General features: G+C 41.9%; 1 protein-coding gene across 8 annotated transcripts in view; it reads right to left on the bottom strand.

Moving 5' to 3' along the window:
• LOC135938002 (uncharacterized) overlaps positions 1 to 13,784 on the bottom strand; it is an 85,290-nt gene that overhangs the window by 39,483 nt on the left and 32,023 nt on the right. For 6 of the 8 annotated variants that reach the window (XM_065481472.1, XM_065481470.1, XM_065481468.1 and 3 more), the window contains exon 3: positions 5,404 to 7,498. In XM_065481472.1, the coding sequence (XP_065337544.1) occupies positions 5,404 to 7,059 (1,656 nt within the window). In that variant the 5' untranslated portion in view covers positions 7,060 to 7,498. The remainder of the gene's footprint in view (positions 1 to 5,403; positions 7,499 to 13,784) is intronic. The other 2 variants (XM_065481474.1, XM_065481473.1) reach the window with 2 other exon arrangements.

Genomic DNA, 13,784 nt, shown 5'->3' on the forward strand with positions numbered 1-13,784 from the left:
TATGGGATAAAATCAGCTCCGTTTCAAATGCGAGCACTGTATGCTTGCTGAAAATCGTGATTTATTTCGCTTTTCGAAAGAAGAAAGTTCCTTGCACGCCATTGAATATTTATTGGCGGCAGGGAATGTGATTTTTAGCAATATAGTGACGGTTTAGACGGTTTCTTAGTTGATTCATAATCGGTCTTTAGTGCATGAGCATTTCGTATTTCAGGCTTTTAGCATTAAATCTTAAATTTTCACTATAATAATAAGGGTTTCAATCTTGGGGAAGTCATTCGTTTTAACCATAAGAATATTTTTTTAAAAAATTGTCAACTTCAAACTAAAACAATGGCGTTTTCATCTAACAAAAGTTATTATGTAGAGTGAAAGAACTTTGATATTTATTTTTATGTCTGCGCTTTTTAAACCCTTGAATAGCTTATAAAAAGGGTTATATGTTTTGCCAATTAATAATATTTTGACTATATTTGATCAATAAAATATAAAAATTAATGATTTTTTTGAATTGTCTCAGAGATTGAATAAAAAGCTGTTATCATTTGTGTCTGCAAAAATAATACAAATTACTGAAAACATTGCCTATCAACTGATATTTAGTTTGCTTGAAAAATATTTATTTGTACATCTATTTTTTAAACTTAACATCTTAACCTAGTAGCATTTTCAAATTAAAAATAAAATAAGTGGATAAAATTCCCTTTTGCTAATTTTTGGCCGATTAGGACGGTTTTCAACGAGTTTAAGAATGGTTCGCATAACATGATACGTGTTCATTTGATGGTTCCACATGACGATTAAAAGCACTTGGGGAAAAAATCAACCGTCTTAATTCACAACCCTAAACATGCCGTAAATATTCAAGTAGATGAAATAAAAAACTAGATTCATTAATGTCGTAACAACAGAAAACTGTAAAGGTCAATTTCGTGCCATAAAATATATCTCCTCTACACTTTCTGTATTTTTTCCCACTTACTTTTGCCGAAGAAAGTGCTTTAAAGTCATCGGCCTATTGTCAGTGGAAATAATTACTGCGAAAAAAACATAATTTGCACCACGTGCTGAGCTACCTGATATTTTCCCTCTTTTCCAATTGATCCTATTCACGTTTTAATTGTATTTTATCTGGATGTGGGGATGTTATGGGAAATATAAGCTCTGCTGATCCACAGTAAAATCATTTTGAGTCCAAGGTCCAAGAAAAAACTGATCGACCAGCTATCACGCTGAGATTTGGACGAGTCTTACTTTATGCTTCCATTATTATCTGATTTGGCCGTGCCAAGAAGCACTACACTCTTCTGTCCGCAGATTGTGCACACACATTTTCAGTCGAGGAGAGAAAGAAAGAAAGCAGGCCCCGTGAGCGATTAATTCGATCAGCGATAGCGACATGTCCAGCGGGCTGAGTTATGGCCCCGTAAAGAGTGGCTGCAGCTCGGAAATAAATGTGTACGAATTGGTTCACGCGCGCCGGGATCAGAGGTTCAGCTCGGCCGGAACAGATCTCTATGCACCGTGGAAAATTATTCATAGATCACTGCAGGGGAGCGGAATTTTCGCTCTTTGCCGTGTCTACTTTCACGTCTGTTGAAACCGGCTCTCCGCCGCATTTAAATCGTGTCGTTGCAATGTGCAGGGCGGAAATTTTAAAAGTAAAAATATGGGTCACTTCTCTTGGCAAATAGTGTTTTATGGCTGTTTGACGTCTATATATATACAAATGAAATCAAAGAGGATTGATACTGCAATCCCTTAGAATTCAGTTCAAGGTTCGAGCCAAAACTGGCCTAAAAAAAGCGTTGAAATTTTTAGAAGAGTTGGTAAGACAGTCTCCCTTTTTGAAATCCTATTTTATTTCACAACAAACAGTTTCCCAAAAAAGGTTAATTTACCAATGAACAGATCTCGACAATCGAAATCTGACAAGAATATGTAGTCAAAAGCGATGGAAATTTTGGACATGGTTTTAATTTTAAAGAGGAATGATACTGCAAAAGCCTGGGAAATGCTTGTTGCTAATGCATAAACTACTCATCCCTTAGGATTCAGTTAAAGCCTAAATTGACCTAAGGAGCGCTGTAATTTTTTGAGAAAATTGGCTGGAAAGTTACCGTGCGTTTCATATGGTAATGGCTGTCTCCTTACTTGAAATCCGATTTAATTTCAAAACCAAGAGTTTCCTCAATAAGTGGCATGCACAGTTGGACAGATCTCGACGAGAGGAATCAAAATATGCAAAGAAAATTTGTTCAAGCACTTTAAATTTTGGAGAAAATTGGCAAAATTTGAATTTTTAGTGTAGGAAGGTCCTTTTTTACTATTGCAAATTGTTGAACAAATTGTTTATCGATCAATTGTTTATGGCATCCAACAATTCAAATAATTTTCAATTGTTGCCCTGTATCATTCCACTTTAATTGCAGCAAGTTCTACTTTAAATTATTGCACATTGTTAAAACTAACAATTTTACTATTCTAATAATAGCCTTGTACCCTGTTTCAATCCACTTTAAAAATTAAAATTTTGATCAGCAATATTGCAACAAATTTACATGTATGAAAACTAGTCATACATCAGATATCAAATGATAAGATCTGCAGTCTAAAATCTGATATATACTGACGTCTTGAGTGACGCCCATCAGTGATTAGCATAATTAGGGTTGCAAGTCGTGACTTGTCCCTTCTAACACCATACATTTCCCACGGGCGATTTTGTGCGTAATGGACAATTACGATTGAAATTGGATCTACCAAATACGGCCGTCAGTGCCATAAATATGATTCGACCAAAGCTACTGCCGCGGTGCTCGCACACCAAGCAATTATAAATTTAATAACATCGGCGTACTTCTTCTTCGATAAAGGTTTGGCGGCCACGCCTGCGTCCAGATGAGAGAGAGAAAAAGAAAAAATGGTCTGGGCGATGACATCGAAAAGACTATTGACTCGCAGAGCCAATTAGAAATAAATTCCCGGCGTTTGCGATCGTATCACCAGCGGGGCCTTGCATACACTTCTTCTGCCTGACTGACTGACTGAATCGCGGCGCACGATCAGCTTTCCGCATTGCCAAACGCACGCGCCTCCGAAATTAAAATATCAATCTCGCTTTCTGTTTTGGCGTACTAGCTAATTAGTCCGTCTTTCTAATTGGATAACGATCTCACTTCATGGGAATCTTATTTGACGTGATGAGATTGGCATTTCCCTGCACGCCAGTCGCGTGGATCTTAACCAATTTTAATTAGCCTGCAGAAAGCTTTTACTTTAATTATTACGTATTTGCTAATTGTTACATAATTAGCAATGCAAGATTTGAGAGGATTTTTTTCTGTCATAATTTTATATATTTGCTCTTTTTTGCTTATTTTAAAAAAGGACGAATTTTTTAATGAAAAACAGTAGTTTCTTCCAAACAACATAAAACATCCTGAAGCTGCTCCGGTCGTAAAAGCAATTAACCTGGAATAAACAAGCCACTGGTGGTGAAAGCACTAAATATTGTCAACCTGCTCAGATCTCAATTAATACGAGCTCGACGGGCGGTCCACCGGCAGCTTTTTATTTCAATTTCATGCAAATCCAACGGAGGCTAAGATTCCGAGCACTAATTTCTTCGTGCTGCTTTTTTCATCAGGCTATAATTCACGAGATTTATATCAGCTGCAGATTAATTTTGAGTGGAAAATGATGCTTGTTGTTGCGCAGCACCGTCGCGAGGATTAAATATGAGTATATTATTATAATGTGATTGGCTACAGGATTTTAGTCTTAATATTTGATATTTTAATAATTTGTGGCCCTTTAAATTGTTGGAAAGCAATACGAAAGTAAAATTTTTTAGAAATAAAATTAACTTTTGTCTTTGGAAAAATTGAAAGGATTTGTTTTAATTGTGTAATGATTTTAATACCACTCCCGTTTCAGATTAATTTTTGCTGTATACTTTGAGCTATTTAATACAATTTGCGAGCGTTGCTTTAAGAAGAAATAATACGGGAACCATTTCTATACAAACATAAAATAATAATGAAAATTAAAAATTCCCTGTCCCTTTTTTTAAATGCTGCATAATTTTTAGCCTCTCACAGCAAACGTTCTAAGAGAGCTCCGTGTGTTGATTATATTCCTCAATCCTGGGGATTATGGTTGACCGAGAGAGCGTTTGTATATTAAATTTGTAAATACTCCGGGGCCCACGTAGCGAAAATAAAATCCCACACGCGGCTGCTTGAATTTCAGGTTGCACGAACTCCTACCTGCGCTGATCCCTTTCTTTCTCTCTGCTGATCGCGGGCCATAAATCTGAATATTATATTATTATGCGTGTGCAGCGGCGAGCGAGCCAGTTCATCTCGCAAAAAATAGGGCAGCGGGGAGAAAATTTCGCGGCAACAATAAATAATAAAAACACTGCTGCGGCTGGATTCGAGAGATCATCGGACCGAAATTTCTCCGGCCGAGTTATGCAAATAATTCGGCGGTGGATAATAGCGTAATTTTGCCAGCTGCACACAAAAGCAACAGGGTTGTTGCTCTTTTCAGTCTGGCTCTTTATTCGCTTCCAACGAAACGGCTATAAGTCACTCTCGGCTAAGTGGCTGCCGGCTATCGGTTTCGAGGTTTATTTTGCTTGGTTTATGTTTAATGCTTCACCCAAAGCCGGCCGAACTGTGGTGTTTGATTTGTTTAAGTGCGCCATTTGTCTTGTTCGTCAGTAAAGAGGCCGAGAAGACTTGAATCGCCGAAAATTGGCAACTAAGTCGTTTCAAGAAAGAGTATTATAATATGTATGATATTCTAAATGTTGAATTGAGAGAAAAAAATAACCTGAAAGTCGTGCCAAGTTGCCAATCATAAACAATAGGATCAAGTTTTTAAGAAATTCAAAAAGTCAAAGATCAAGAAAAGACTAGCACTATACAAAGATTTAAGAGACTGAGCTAAATTTCTTCATAACTATAACTCGGGCATGCCAAAAATGCATCGGCCACTTTGTGTTTGTTCGTGAACCGCCACACGGGGCTAAAAATAAAGCGCTTCGCGGAATTCCCGAAAAAAATTCTGTCTGCCCGTCACGGCCGAGCTTGTTAACTATGAAAATTACGAGAAAGCTCAATTCGGAGTTGCGCCATGCAGTTTTCCCTTTGACGCATCGCATTATCTAATTAAATTCGAGACGAGCAGATGTAATTTATGTTCTCTGCGTGGTAAAATTTACACGCTTCGACGTGTTCAAAGGACAATGCTGATATTGTTCAGCGCGTAAATTAAAAGTCAATATATCAATCAATTCGCAGAAGAAGCGGCAAAGAAGGTCACGACACGACGGGCGGAAAATTAATTTCATGCAGTGTCAGCCCAACAAGCAAGAGAAAGAAAGAGTCTTACCTGCGTCTTGTTTTGCACCTCGTTGCCGCTCCTCCAGGTGGTTATCACAGGCGGCGCCTTGCGCTTCTCCATCAGCGGGTTGAGCACTTCCGAGGGCGGGCACTTTTCAAAGATGAGCACCCGCTCGGCCACCGAGCCCCTGGTGAGGAAGGGCCGCACGGGGTTGGTACCGAGCGCGTTGGCCCCCGTGGCGGAGGCGGCGGCCGCCGCCGCCGCCGAGCCTCGCTCGCGGATGTGCTGCTTCTGCTGGACGGTGAGTTCTGGGTGCGGAACGGCGCCGTCCAGGTCGCCACGCGACTTGCGGCCCATCTTGATGCGCGAGCGGCTCAGCGGGATTGCGGCCTGAGGCCCGTCCACCTTGCTGGGAGCCCAGGACTCGCTGCCGTTGGCGTGCGGCGTCGGAGGCGGCGGCTCGAAGCGCGAACGCGCCTCCAGTACGGCCGCGTGCTGGTTGTTCAGCTGCAGCATCGGGTCCAGTTCGCGGTTGTTCTCCATGCGCTGCCGCGTCAACGGGTTCTCCTGCGCGTTCTGGAAGCGGATCTTGGCGTAGTCGATGCGCGACAGCGCCGAAATTTTGTCGTCACTCAGCTTGGGACTGGCCCTGCCGCTACTGCCCTGCTTCTGACCCTGCATCTTGTGTTCCAAGTTCTCGATGACGCAGCCTGTCTTCAGGGCGTTGATCAGCCGCTCCTCCTCGCGGGCCACCTCCTCCAGGAAGGAGGCCGGGTTCTTCTTCTTGGCCGGCAGCGTGGCGAACTTGGACGCCGACCCTGTCGCCTCGGATACTTCCTGATAGTGGATGGCCTGGATGGGCTCGATTTTGTGGGCCGGCGGGCCCAGGTGGGTCACCACCGCCGGCGGCGGGGGCGACGACTCCATTGACTTGTGCGAGCTCGGCCTGAGGGGGTTCTTCAGGGGCCACGTGGTCAGCCCGTTCTCGGGCTGAGACTGGTATGTGTTTGCCTTTTTGGCCACGGGCGACGCCACCTTGGCCGAGCCGCCCGCCGCTTGCTGCTGCTGTTGCTGTTGGTCGAACTTCTTCACTTGGGACTGGATGAGCGAGACCGACGGCTGCTTGAGGTGGTGGCCGGCCGCGATGCGGGCCTTGTCCTCCTCCACGAAGCTGCTGACCAGGTACTCCAGCTGGCTGGGGTTGAGCATGCCGACGGAGGAGGCCTTGAGGGCCTTGCCGGGCTCCGCGACGAAGGGCTTTGGCGACGTGGGCGTCAGCACGGGCGCGAACGTCTGCGCGGCGGCACTAGGCGGCTGGCAGATGTTTCGCAGCTCGGCCGGGCCGAGGCCTCGCGACTTCCACGTCTGGTAGATGGCCTCGGCGTGGTCGGAAATCTGTTTGGCGATGGCGGCGATATCGTCGTCGTCGTGGCGGCCGGCGGCCATCTTCTCCGAGCTGGACGAAGCGGACGAACTCTGTGCCGAGGTGGGCCGCTTCATCGAGGTCATGTCCCCGATGGGGTTGATCAGGTAGTCGGTGGTCTCGAGCAGCAGCTCGGCCAGCTCCGGGTTGTCCTCGAGGGGCAGCACGCTGGCCTTGTAGCCTCCACTGGTCGGGCCGCTATTGCTGCTAGGGAGCAACGACGGACGGCCCATTAGAACCTCATCGTAATGCAGCAGGCTATTTACCTTGTCGGTGGTCATCCTGGCCGCGGCAGGAACCGATCGTCAGGGCGCCCGAAGCGACTATCTCTATTTTTAAAACGCGCACTCTCGCTAGACCGTCTCATATACGGTTATCCCGACTGACTGCCGGCCCCGACTCTCTCGCGAAAGAGAGCCTCTCTCGCGCTGCTCGGTGGCGCTGCTTTAGGGGTAAAAATATCCCAGACGGAAGAAGGAAACGACGACACCGGCGCTCGCTCGCCTCTCTCGCGCTGCCTGCCCGACTCTTTCTCCGATGCACATATACAAACGCACGCCTTGGCTCCGATTCTTATTTATATTTTGGTTCCATCGGGGTTGCCGTGTTTTCGTGAGCTCTTCTTTTCGCCACCACCGGCCCAACGGCCATCCCACGCTGGCGGCCTCCTCCACTGCCGCCTCTTCCGCCGCAGCCGCCGCTCCTGGAGCAACGAACCCTCTGCAAACAGAAAAAAACAAACACTCATATTAATACTCGATTCATATCCGTCAACATTTCAAGTTTAATTGAGTTTCAAGAGGCAAATAAAATATTGATTATTTAACACAAATATTTTTTTATAACTATTGGGAAATTAACTGTCTTCCAGGAATTATATTAAACTTGCCATGGATTTTACCGACTTTTTTCGGGTTTCAAACCATTTAGTTAGATAAATTCTGGATAAACCTGTTAGTTTCAAACTGAAACTAGTCGTACAATTGTATTGCATTAAATACATTTTGTTTCATTAAATGAGGCTAACAAAGTTTCACATACATAATAGTGCTTTGTTAGTTTTTATTAAGAAAGTAGAAAACTGTTCCCCATTACAAAATGTAAAAATAATCTCACAAAAAATAGAGGGTTTGAAGCACAAAATTTAATAAGCCAAACTTTAGTAAATGAGCAATTTCCCACAACAATATGACAGAAAAATTATCGGCATAAATAAATAATTCCTGTTGGATTTTTTTTCCAGCATATATATATTTCATCGGTGCGTGCCTTTCTTTTGCTGCATAGCTTGGTGTCGACTTGAAAATGACCGATGACCCCACGCACTTATCGCAGTAAAGAAACCACACCTATATCGTCCGTGGATCGCGCTCGAAATTCCACGATTTATGTTTCAAAACGTATACCCTATTGTTAGTCTTGGACGTGTGTGTGTACTCTCTAGAGTTGAGCAAATATTGTAGGAAAATATGCATCACGCTAAACTCGGCTCGCGGACAAGCGTTCATTTGCATATTATGTGCGCCTATTGCCAGGCAGATGCACCTTGAAGGATTCGTCAGGCTGTTAGGTAACACGCAGCGAGAGAGACCGGGGCACTCCCTTGCCGAGGTTCAGATATATCGACGAGATGACTGGATTTACGGCCAGTAAAATTCGAGCGGCCGCGTGTTTTCGGCCGAATGTATAACGATAATATTAATTTTAATGCCCGCTGTTAGCAGTTAGAAAATGGAATTGTGAAATTTGTCTTGTCGAAAGCAGTTGTCGAGTGAAGTTTTCTCTATTGTTACTGGGGGAACATCATAAAACACGTTAGTTGCATTATTTTTTACTGTCTTTTCTCTACGCCTTCAAACACGTCTTGTTTCGATTGTTCAATATTTTCGTGCTACCCAACAATTTAAAGAGAATTGATGCTGCAAAACACCGGCAAATAAAATAATATATCTTAAGGATTCCGTTAAAATCGAAATAAAACTAGCATTTTTTTAGAAAAGTGGCCGCAAATGTTAAGGCCTGTATCCCTACTTGACCATATTTCATTTCCTATTTTCCTAACTAAAAATTCCCCATGGAATTTGGCATGAGCCAGTGGATAGATCTCGACGAAAATGTGGTCAAATTAGAGAAAAATGATTAATTTAACTGTAACAAGGTCCTCTCTTCTTTTCAGAAGAAATTGTTGTCCACTGCAAAAATCATCTGTTTATATTTTGGTACTATACATAACTCCCCGACGTCTCGTATTGATCATTTACGCCGAGAAAAAGTATGGAATTCGCGGAACAGACGACAAACGAGAGGAAAAGTCGGTTTCGCGGATGAATTCGTGTTAAAATCAGGTCTAAAAATATCCGAGCACGATGGAAGCTGCGTTGCGGGATGATATAAAAGGCAAGGACACTGCAAAAAAGAAAGGAGCACTGCGTGCTGACAAACAAACAAACAAAAAGGCTTTCTGTCGTCGCGACTCCCTTATTAATATGCAACCTGTGTAGCTCTCTCGCTGCGGCCGAGTCTCGTTTCGATATATATATATAATAATGCTTGCTCTCTCGCGCGCGTATGTCAATCGGGTAACAAATAAATAAATAAAGTCCTATGTGCGTGCACGCTGATATTATATATATTATTTATAGAAAGGAATTCGCCGCCGCCGCCACCGCTTTTTATTCTAATTACCGAGAGCACACACAGAACACAGAAAGAAGAGAAGTGGCGCAACAAGCAAGCATCTCGCATCTCGCAGGACGACCAGAGAGAGAGAGAGAGAGAGAAAAAGATGGAACAATAAAAATGAGAGACGCCGCGCGAGTTGCATTGTTTGTAAATGACGTAAAAATGTTGTAGGCCAGGATTTGAGCGACACGAGAGGAAAGATTCCCACACTCTGAAACGGCGGCGAACAGCGCCGATGATTAATGCCGTGGAATTCATTACCTTTGTTGCCGTCGGCTAGGTGAAAATTGGTCCCATTCCCCAGCAATTTCAACATGGAAGTCGACTTCAGTTCATTCAATCGAGAGAAAAAATAATTGGCATGCGGTGATATATCTTTCTAATTGGTTATTTGAGTGAGTAAAACTGTATTGGTTGAAGTCAACACCGACTGTTAGGGCAATTCCATCATTATTTCAAATTCAGTCCTGCTATTGCTAATTCCAAACAGGAAAAGATTAAATTTTACACGCTAAAAGCCCAAAAATGATTAGAAACGCGAAAAATATTTTTTTTGGTCTATGCAGCGATGGATTGAACCGAGGAAATATTTACACGCACAAAATGAAACGGAAAAAAGATGAAAAAACCAGGCCAGAAGTGTCCTAACTTGCAAATTACCGGTGGCACCATCTGTAGGCGGCCTCAAACAATGAGGCTTAGTACGGTATCAGAATAAAAAGGTTTTTCTAATGAAATGCTAATCAAATAAACTAAAATCGATTTCCTTTACTAGAAATTTTGGAAAACGGCTAAATGTACCAGTTTATTTACTCTCCATTCAAGCAATTCTACGATCTACATTTTACAAGAAATCACTAAAATTGCTAATTCACAGAAATGCAAATGATTCAAAGTCGCTTTTTATTGCTAGCATTGTTGCCTTTTGTGGATTTCATGTTTCCTTAAAAATATTAGCTAAACATGTATTGTAAAACACACGTATAACAAAATACAATTTTATGCAAATAAAAAACTTAAACAAATTGGCTTTGCTTTGTTTACTTGTAATAATAAAAATATTGAATAAAAAGTACACCATTTTAATAATCAAGAAGCTAATAATGTTGAAAAATTGACAAGAATTATTTAAAATTAATTAATTAGTCAAAATATAAAACAATTAGTTAAAAAAGTCACGCACATTTGAGCATGTCTCATTAATGGTAATAAGTAATTGTGTCGGCGGTGCTAGCTTTGTTTAAATCAGAGCAGCCGGTTGCGTGTTGTGTGCGCCGAGAGTGCATTGAAGTGTAATTAGACGCGAGCTAGCCTTTTAAATCCGCCCACTTTCCAAATGGAAATGAGCCAGACGGCAGGGCATTCAACAGCTCGCTCGATCTATCAAACGCATTTCCATATAATGCACTAGCTGGCTTGCTTCTTCTGTCGCAACGCCGCCGTTGAATAATTGTTAATTCAAACAAAATTACCGATTAATTCGCCACTTAATTAGCATTATTTGCCGTGCACGTGTGCAGGTTTCAATGTCGCAGAGGTGCGTTGGCGATAATATGCTGTTTGCCAATTTGTTTGCTGTTTCAATTGGCATTATCTCATGATTGCCCGACAGTAATAAAATAATGACTTTGTTGTTGAAATCAAAGATCTAGTCGCTTACAACTATGTGCTATCCTTTGCCGATTAAAAAACACACATGTGCTTTATTTTGTTGGGTTAATATGCAAATCATATTTATTTTAAATTAAAGTGGATTGAGACAGGACAAAAATTCAAAATTATTAGTTTTAAGTTAAGTTGAGCATATTTTTATTTATAAATTTACTATGCCATGTAAAACTATCAAAGGAGGATCTACCTACAAGTTCAATTCCAAATTTTACCAAATTTATCTAAAATTTAGAGCGCTTTGAAAATTTCTTTGCAGGTTTTGATCCCTCTCGTAGAGATCTATACAACGATATATTACGCTTTTTGCAGGAACTCTTTGCTGTGAAATTATATAAGATTTCAAGAAGGGAGACAGTTCTTCCCAATTGAAAGTATGCTAACTTTGATGCAACTTTCCTCAACAATTTTAATACTACCTTGTAAAATTTTGGCATAGGGTGTAGTTTATGCAGTGGCAAAAATGATTTTCCAGGGGTTCGCAGAGTCAAAATTCTTTAAATAGTTTTATCCGGGGAATAAAAGGGCATTTTGCTAATTATTTTCAGGGAAATTATTTTTTTATAGAAAATTGAGCTTACACATGCTTTGTTGCCTTGTTTTTTTCTAGAAAGACCGCATTCTAAATAAAAAAAACTTTGATTTTTGTGGGTCTATTTTTTCGTAAATTTTTTCTGGTGTTTATTTGGCTATTTATTTTAAACTCTTCACGCCTAAAAATTTGCTCAAAAATCAACCCCAAAAGCCAAATCGTTGTCGAAATATGAATGTTATCTCCCTAAAAAAACTTTCCTACATTGTTTCACAATAAAGACAAGTCAACTAATAATAATGATTTGCATAACAGGTGGATGGAGTAGTCCGAAAAAAAGCAAATAGGGACAAGTTTTGCTTCCTGAACTCCTACCAGAAAGAGAAATTTTATTCAAAGAAAACAAAAAAACATTCGAGCCAATTAGAAAGCACGAAAGAAAAAAAATCGAACCAAAGAAGTATTTTGGCAAAGGGTCCAGCTAATTAATAATTTGAGAGTGCGGGTTGGACGTGCTCATTGATGTCTGCAGCGAATTTCGATTTGGCAAGAGATGAATAAATTGGTATTCCGCAGCGTCCGCGTCCCTTTCGAGCGGCGTCTGATCTGAATCCGCGATGTCCACCCATTGTGATCCGCACCTGCGCCGGCTTGATTGCGTTAATTTTTTCCACCTTCCGCGGACAATAGCAAACCGCACAAATATCGACACGAGCTAGCGAAAGTAAAAACAATACCCGTGTCGCCTTATCGGAGCAGGGAAAATTAGAAAAGCAGGTGCGGCCGACTGAGAGGCAGTGCGGATCAGCGAACGCCGAACTTGACCACTTTTTGCCTGCCGCCAAAATTCGACGCGCAAAAGAGGCAAAAATTGAGGCACGTCCGCCGAGTGGAGGGTCAAAAAGCAAGCGAGCGAGCGAGCGGCGTCCGTCATTGTCTTTCCCGAACGCGGCTGATGATTATTGAAGCGGACGGCGGGGCAAAAAATACGGTGCACGTGGGCCGCGAGCGCAGTTCCCAGGCCGGCCGAGTGGGCGAGAGTGTACTCCGGCGAGCGGCAGCCTTTTCGCGTTCATAATCTCGAATTAATTACTATCCAATGGTCGTGTTCCGCGTCCACAGGCTCGGCCCACGCGCATACGCACAAAATGAAAAATACCGGCAAATTATACGAGCCGACCGCGGAGATTTACGAGCATTGTGCCTCCATTTGGAACGCGAATTTTTTCTTTCAAAATTAGCCTCCCGTTGATGAATTAGCCCAACAGGTTATTTAGTAAGAAGTGGTCTCCTATTTCATCCACTTACATGAATTAGAAACGCTTGGAAGAAATAAAAAATTAACAAATTTCATAACAGTAAGCCGAAAAGTTGCATGCAATCGAAAATTAATTTGCATGTACAGTTACAAAATATATTTTCCTTTTTATTAAAGCTGTACTTAAGTATTAAATGCAAGTTGTGAAAAATTAGACGATCTAACTAATTAAAGGGTCCCGTTTTAAATTTGATTTTTTTCAACTTTTCATTTATATTTGCGGCCTGGCATTTTTTTTTAAATTCCTCAGCGGAGAATATTGAGTGAAACTGTGCGTCGCGGGCCACGTGGATTCCATTCGGTCAAGTCATCGGCTTGTAACCACTCGGCGGCTGTAAGGGTGGAAGAATCTGCTGGAATGGTCGGCGCTGCTGCTGCTGCTGCTTTCGTCACCGAATTAAAAAGCACGCACATCGTTGAAGAGGCCACTAGTTCTCCCACACCCGCGTTGGCGGCCACGCTATTTCTGGCCTAATGCACACGTGATTAGCGCTTAATTTTGTGTTTGGGTGCAGCACGAAAAAGAGAGATGCAACCGCGCGGCGTTTCTTATTTAGCAGATCAAAAGTCATCAGCGGTGACGCAAAACACGTGTTTCTCCCTCTCTCAATTTGTTGCGTTTATGGATTTTAAATATTTAGATGCTAAATTGGACAAACAGGTCACTTGATATGCCATCAAAAAATTTCAAACTGAAATAACTTTTTAATATATTTAAATTATGACCGCAAAGTTTAAAAAAATTATCATTGCATCTCGAGATTTTATTTTGCTTATTGAACATCTTAAAAAGTATATATGCCACA

This window comes from Cloeon dipterum, chromosome 2, assembly GCF_949628265.1.
Source record: "Cloeon dipterum chromosome 2, ieCloDipt1.1, whole genome shotgun sequence".
Lineage (NCBI taxonomy): Eukaryota > Metazoa > Arthropoda > Insecta > Ephemeroptera > Baetidae > Cloeon > Cloeon dipterum.